Source organism: Pimephales promelas, chromosome 16, assembly GCF_988280905.1.
Source record: "Pimephales promelas chromosome 16, fPimPro1.hap1.1, whole genome shotgun sequence".
NCBI classification, from domain to species: domain Eukaryota; kingdom Metazoa; phylum Chordata; class Actinopteri; order Cypriniformes; family Leuciscidae; genus Pimephales; species Pimephales promelas.
The window spans coordinates 32,485,983-32,493,938 of NC_142784.1; the positions used below are offsets into that span (position 1 = coordinate 32,485,983).

Consider the following 7,956-nt stretch of genomic DNA (forward strand, 5'->3'; position numbering starts at 1 on the left):
TTTATTAATATTAGTTAACACAGAGTAATAAATGCTGTAACAAATGTATTGCTTGATATTAGTTAATGTTAGTTAATACTCACTAATGTGAACGTTTAGGTAAACACAGCACAACACTAATGCATGCATTGGCCTCCACTGTAGTCTAGTCTGTTGCGTGATTGACAGCACTGTCGGCGTGACAACAAGGCCATGAATAATATCAGGGTCGTTGCCGTGGGCGACCATGCATCATCATTAAATGTGAGTGTGCGTGTATATTGGTGGACTCTCTGTGACATGAGGCTGGCAGTAATAAGATGCCCTTTCGATAACGCTGTTCATGAGAGCTTGAGTTCGGCCTCGACGTGTGATTCTCGTGTCTGAAGCCACTGGCACTGACATTACATCCATTAGATCCTGGCGATTAAGCAGATCTGCTGTAAAATGACCTATTCTGTCTTCCTGAGTTTGATTGACAGCTGTCAGTCACACGCTGCTGCCTTCATCAGTTCTTTTTCAGCACTTGGTGTGTGTGTGTGTGTGTTGCACTATTGGCAGTATTGGCTCTTTGCTAGAGTTGCCATGGTGGCGATGCTAGTGTGTACGCACACACATGCTCATATCAGCTCTGTTACAAAACCCAGATATCATTTTAAGGCATCATAGGCTGTTAAAAAAGATTCGCTGCAAAATCATGATGCCTTATTTGACATCTTATTTTAAGCAAAACATAAAGCAGCACTGTGTGTATTCTTCATGGATAATGCAATCCCAGAATGCATTGCGACGAATGAAAGAATGCATGCGAGGAGTTCGCCCCTTTGCATCTGTTGCTAATACTTCAAAATATGCACAATCAATACATACCATATACAAATATTAGTCTAAACATTTCATTTTTTATTGCATTGAAATTATTTTTAATAATACTGTTTGGTATTGAATGTATGTGTTATCTCTTTATTGAGAGAAATCTGGACGGTGTGTATCATTAACACTGAGAAATATTGAATAATAATCAACTTTTTGCCCAGAAAGAAACTCTGGACTTTATCTCTGATATTAGTATTAGTATAAGTTGGGCACGAGAAAATATGTTGGCCACAATAGATGCAGCATCTGTGCTTACAATAAGACTATAAGTCACATGTACACTATACAATAGTATTGTGCATTTATGATAGTGAAAAAGGTCAATCCTACACTCATGTGTTTTTCCAGTGCATGTCATTTCTAATTGAAGCTGCATTGAAGTCATCTGTATTGCATAGAGTGCTGTGTAAATGAACTTGAGTTGTGTCTTTCTCTCTGTAGCTGAGGATCGGCATCCACTCCGGCTCAGTTCTGGCTGGAGTCGTCGGAGTGATGATGCCTCGCTACTGTCTGTTTGGAAACAACGTCACGCTGGCCAGCAAGTTCGAGTCGGGCAGTCACCCGCGCTGCATCAACGTCAGCCCCAGCACATACCAGTGAGAACACACACACACACACACACAATCACACACACTCCGCTGATGTGTAACTCTGCTGCAGTGGAGACAGTCACACCTGTTTCTATGGCAACCTGCTTCTGTCGAGATCGTTAAGGATGATACTCTGCAGTCAAGTGCAGCTCTGAAGATCTCACACACACACACACACACACACACACACGTTTCAATATGCACCAATGAACACCTGTTTTTGTAGACATCTACACTCTACAAGAATAATTATGCTTTGACGAACACACACTCATGTGCACGCTTACACATACTCGACATCAAACACAGAGATACACCCACACATGCACACACTTATGTGCATATAAAACACACACGCACACAAACACACATGCACGCTTACACATACTCGACATCAAGCGCACATGCACACTTATTTGCATATAGAACAAACACATGTGCACATTTACACACACTCGACAGAGAACATCCAAAATACAGTTTTGTGTTTGTTTGATCGCACTTTAACCATCAGATTTCAATGGCGATACGAAACTTTAATGGCTGTTTTCTTAAAATTAATTTTTTTCTCCACTTTAGCAACGCTTGCATCAAACGTTACAGTTTTATCACTTAATGTACTCACCCTGAAATCATCCTAGGTGTAGATGACTTTCTTCTTTCAGACGAACACAATCTGAGTTATATTAAATAATATCATACCAGCCCATAAAAGCACATCCATCCATCATAAAAGGACATCCATCCATCCTAAAAGCGCATCCATCCATCCTAAAAGCGCATCCATCCATCATAAAAGTGCATCCATCCATCATAAAAGTGCATCTGTCCATCATAAAAGTGCATCTATCCATAATAAAAGAGCATCTATCCATCATAAAAGCACATTCATCCATCATAAAAGCACATCCATCCATCCTAAAAGCACATCCATCCATAAAAGTGCATCTATCCATCATAAAAGTGCATCTGTCCATCATAAAAGTGCATCTATCCATAATAAAAGAGCATCTATCCATCATAAAAGCACATCCATCCATCATAAAAGGACATCCATCCATCCTAAAAGCGCATCCATCCATCCATCCTAAAAGCGCATCCATCCATCCTAAAAGTGCATCCATCCATCATAAAAGTGCATCTGTCCATCATAAAAGTGCATCTATCCATCATAAAAGTGCATCCATCCATCATAAAAGTCCATCCATCCATCATAAAAGTGCATCTGTCCATCATAAAAGTGCATCTATCCATCATAAAAGTGCATCCATCCATCATAAAAGTTCATCTGTCCATCATAAAAGTGCATCTATCCATCATAAAAGTGCATCTATCCATCATAAAAGTGCATCCATCCATCATAAAAGTGCATTCATCATCATAAAAGTGCATCCATCCATCATAAAAGCGCATCTATCCATCATAAAAGTGCATCCATCCATCATAAAAGCGCATCCGTCCATCATAAAATTGCATCCATCCATCATAAAAGTGCATCTATCCATCATAAAAGTGCATCTGTCCATCATAAAAGCGCATCCATCCATCATAAAAGTGCATCTGTCCATCATAAAAGTGCATCTGTCCATCATAAAAGCGCATCCATCCATCATAAAAGCGCATCCATCCATCATAAAAGTGCATCTATCCATCATAAAAGCGCATCCATCCATCATAAAAGCGCATCCATCCATCATAAAAGCGCATCCATCCATCATAAAAGTGCATCTATCCATCATAAAAGCGCATCCATCCATCATAAAAGCGCATCTATCCATCATAAAAGCGCATCCATCCATCATAAAAGTGCATCTATCCATCATAAAAGCGCATCCATCCATCATAAAAGTGCATCTATCCATCATAAAAGTGCATCTGTCCATCATAAAAGCGCATCCATCCATCATAAAAGCGCATCTGTCCATCATAAAAGTGCATCCATCCATCATAAAAGCGCATCTATCCATCATAAAAGTGCATCTATCCATCATAAAAGCGCATCCATCCATCATAAAAGCGCATCTGTCCATCATAAAAGCGCATCCATCCATCATAAAAGCGCATCTATCCATCATAAAAGTGCATCTGTCCATCATAAAAGCGCATCCATCCATCATAAAAGCGCATCTATCCATCATAAAAGCGCATCCATCCATCATAAAAGCGCATCTATCCATCATAAAAGCGCATCTGCCCATCATAAAAGTGCTCCACAGGCTCCGCTTAATAAAGGCCTTCTGAAGTGAAGCCATGAGTTTTTGTAAGAAAATATCCATATTTAAAACTTTATAAACTATAATTGGCACCGGCAATGTCCGTACACTTGCTCACGAGAGAGTGGAGTTTCGGCTGAAGTGTAACCTCTGACCTGACGTATGGATATGGATAAATATGGATATGTTTCTTTATAAAAACCCATTGCTTTGCTTCAGAAGGCCTTTACTAACCCATATCTAACCCTAACAGAAAACCTTTTGACAAACATGCATTATATTAGTTTGTATATATATTCATCTCATGCATATTTAATTTCTTCCCCCTCGTTTCTCAGACTCCTGCGTGACGACCGCTCGTTCACCTTCATCCCTCGCTCCAGGCAGGAGCTTCCCGACAACTTCCCCAAAGAGATCCCGGGAATCTGCTATTTCCTGGAGGCGGGGAAAAGCCAGAGCCACGCCTCCCTCACCAGCACTCGCTCCGCCCCCATCCGGAAAGTGTCCTATAACATCGGGACCATGTTTCTACGGGAGACTAGCCTCTGAGATGGCCCCGCCCATTCGCTATGACATCACTTCCTGTAGACTAGTGTTGCCTGTGGCAACTCGTTGCCCCGCCTCTCGACCGGAGCGTTTGTCCTCGAGGCGTGAACTAACACGGAAGGGGGCGGAGCCAATGGCCCCGCCCTTTAAAGGAGCCATGGATAATTGTGTTCTGAAAATACAATAAAACAAATATATATATAGATATATATTTAAAATAAAGCCTTCTGCTCAACATACATGGTGTACACATGCTAATACTACAGACAAACTCATGTAAACACACACACATTTCTTGCAGCATTGCAGGTTAATAGAATTCACATGGATAACTTGGTGCCTTTACCTCCTAAACACACACACACACCACAAACACACATTTATCTCTAACATTTTACACACGCTGCCATTAACCGCTGTTAAATCCTTTGTGTGTGTATGTGTGTGTGTGTATCCTCTATTAACCATTGTTAGATCTCATGTGTGTGTGTGTGTCCTACCATTAACCGCTGTTAGATTGTGTGTGTGTGGATGTGTAAAGAATGAGGCTGTTTCAGACATCTCACATCTGCGGCATGCTTTCATAAAGTCAGAAGCATAACTGTGTGAATGTGCACTGTTCACTTATTTAATCAACACGATCTTTTGCAATATCAGCTTTTCTGAGCGTGATTTAATGCAGAGGCTTCTGTTACATGCGGTGAACGGGACACACAGAATCCCTGTGAACACTGAATACAGATGATTGAAGCAGGTCATAGATGCAATTTTGGCTATCGTGTAGATTCATTATTAAGTAAATGTGATTGTCATGCAAATTTTTATGCAAAAGTTTATAATAGTTCTCAATAATTCATTCTCGATCACTATTTGCCAGGTCATGACTGATGTTAAATGCAAAACTGTAAATCAGGGTCACTTTTAATGCGGCAGAAACGCTGAGATGTCTGATCGCATGCTGCAGATGGCTGATGTATGAAACGGGGTGTGTGTGAGTGAGTGAGTGAGTGAGTGAGCGAGTGAGTGAGTGTGAAAGTGAGTGAGAGAGTGTGTATGTGTGAGTGAGTGAGTATGTGAGTGAGTGAGTGAGAGAGAGAGAGTGAGTGTGTATGAGTGAGTGAGTGAGTATGTGAGTGAGTGCGTGAGTGTGTGTGTGAGTGAGAGTGAGTGAGTGTGTGAGTGAGTGAGAGTGAGTGAGTGTGTGTGTGAGTGAGTGAGTGAGTGAGAGTGAGTGAGAGTGAGTGAGTGCATGAGTGTGTGAGTGAGTGAGAGTGAGTGAGTGTGTGTGTGAGTGAGAGTGAGTGAGTGTGTGTGTGAGTGAGAGTGAGTGAGTGTGTGTGTGAGTGAGTGAGTGAGTGTGTGAGTGAGTGAGAGTGAGTGAGTGTGTGTGTGAGTGAGAGTGAGTGAGTGTGTGTGTGAGTGAGTGAGTGAGTGTGTGAGTGAGAGTGAGTGAGTGTGTGTGTGAGTGAGTGAGTGAGTGTGTGAGTGAGTGAGAGTGAGTGAGTGAGTGTGTGAGTGAGTGAGTGAGAGTGAGTGAGTGAGTGTGTGAGTGAGTGAGAGTGAGTGAGTGCATGAGTGTGTGTGTGAGTGAGAGTGAGTGAGTGAGTATGTGAGTGAGTGCGTGAGTGTGTGAGTGAGTGAGAGTGAGTGAGTGAGTGAGAGTGAGTGAGTGTGTGTGTGAGTGAGTGAGTGAGTGTGTGAGTGAGTGAGAGTGAGTGAGTGTGTGTGTGAGTGAGAGTGTGTGAGTGAGAGTGAGTGAGAGTGTGTGAGTGAGTGAGAGTGAGTGAGTGTGTGTGTGAGTGAGTGAGTGAGTGTGTGAGTGAGTGAGAGTGAGTGAGTGTGTGTGTGAGTGAGAGTGAGTGAGTGTGTGTGTGAGTGAGTGTGTGAGTGAGTGAGAGTGAGTGAGTGTGTGTGTGAGTGAGTGTGTGTGTGAGTGAGTGAGTGAGTGTGTGAGTGAGTGAGAGTGAGTGAGTGAGTGAGTGTGTGAGTGAGTGAGTGAGTGAGAGTGAGTGAGTGTGTGAGTGAGTGAGAGTGAGTGAGTGCATGAGTGTGTGTGTGAGTGAGAGTGAGTGAGTGAGTATGTGAGTGAGTGCGTGAGTGTGTGAGTGAGTGAGTATGTGAGTGAGTGAGTGTGTGTGTGTGTGAGTGAGTGAGTATGTGAGTGAGTGCGTGAGTGTGTGTGTGAGTGAGAGTGAGTGAGTGTGTGAGTGAGTGAGAGTGAGTGAGTGTGTGTGTGAGTGAGTGAGTGAGTGAGAGAGAGTGTGTGAGTGAGAGTGAGTGAGTGCGTGAGTGTAAGTGAGTGAGAGTGAGTGAGTGCGTAAGTGTGTGTGTGTGTGAGTGAGTGAGTGAGTGAGTGAGAGAGAGTGTGTGTGAGTGAGTGCATGATTGTGAGAGTGTGAGTGAGTGAGTGAGAGAGAGTGAGTGTGTGTGTGTGTGAGTGAGAGAGTGAGTGTGAGTGAGTGAGAGTGAGTGAGTGAATGAGTGTGTGTGTGTGTGTGTGTGTGTGTGAGTGAGTGAGTGAGTGATTGAGTGAGAGAGAGTGTGTGTGAGTGAGTGAGTGCTTGAGTACGTGTGTGTGTGTGTGTGAGGGAGAGAGAGTGTGTGTGTGTGAATACAGTTTGAGGTCACAGGAAGGTACGTGGTAGTGTCATCATTCATTTCGGTCACATTTGATTAATTCAAGATCACATCCGGACGTGTCAGTCATTTTTATCAGGATGCCAATAAAATCGATTGATTGAAGTTGAACGGTGTCCGACTGCTGTGTTAGTGCTCTCTTCACACTGCTGTTTTTCTTTTCTTTCTTTTGTTTTAAAAAAAGACCTGTTTGACTTTCTTTATTCAGTACAACACAAAATAAGTTTTGTTGGTGTATGCAAATGAGATAGGACGTCTATTATGGTTGATTGTAAACTGTAAGCTGAAGCTTGTAAACACACCTAGAGATCAGGGCGTTCATTTATTTCATTATTTTCGTCTGCATCCAGTGATCTACAGTCTGACAGGATCGTTTGTGTTGATTAGTGGCTTGATTTGCATGCATGTGGTTTCGGAAGGTCGCATTAGCCAGATGAGCATGGTGTGTGAGATACAGATGGACAGAGAGATTTATCTTTATGCAAAATCTTAATGAATGATGATCTGAATTCTCATGTGAATGCCAGTGAGTGACTGACTGAGATTGTGTTGACTATAGAAGCCTAGAGGTGAGAAGTGGGCGTGTCCTGTTACAATAAAATAACTGCACTTCATTTAAAATTGAGGAGGGGAGGAGTTATGAGGTTTGACGGACAGTTTGAAGAGCCAATGGAGTTGCGAAGTTTAGTCACAAGCTCTTTTTAACACTTTTAATTGGTTAAATACTTGGACGTGGACATCTTGGATGACATGAGGGTGCGTAAATTATCAGCAAACGTTTTTTTTTTTTTCAAAGTGAACTAATCCTTTAAAAAAAGCTAAAAATGACATTCAAATATAATACATTTGATGAACATTATAATTCCATAAATCAAACTTTTAAAATGTAAAATTTATTTATACTTGTTAACTTTTTGATGTCTTATTCAATTTATTCATTTTTATTTGATTCATTTTATATAGTCAAAATATTATACTATTACATTTGCCAGAATATATGTATTCTTAATTTTAAAAAATGTATAGCGCTTTTCATAATACGCATCGTTTCAACACAGCTTTACTGAAAATGCATATGATTGCATATGCTTATTATGATTCAAAAAGTTGTATTT

General features: G+C 41.5%; 1 protein-coding gene across 1 annotated transcript in view; it reads left to right on the plus strand.

Moving 5' to 3' along the window:
• gucy1a2 (guanylate cyclase 1, soluble, alpha 2) overlaps positions 1-6,952 on the plus strand; it is a 36,304-nt gene extending 29,352 nt beyond the window's left edge. Inside the window, exons 8-9 of the mRNA XM_039660502.2 lie at positions 1,297-1,451; positions 3,997-6,952. Coding sequence (XP_039516436.2) covers positions 1,297-1,451; positions 3,997-4,207 — 366 coding nt within the window. The 3' untranslated portion in view covers positions 4,208-6,952. The remainder of the gene's footprint in view (positions 1-1,296; positions 1,452-3,996) is intronic.
• The last annotated feature ends 1,004 nt before the right edge of the window (positions 6,953-7,956 follow it).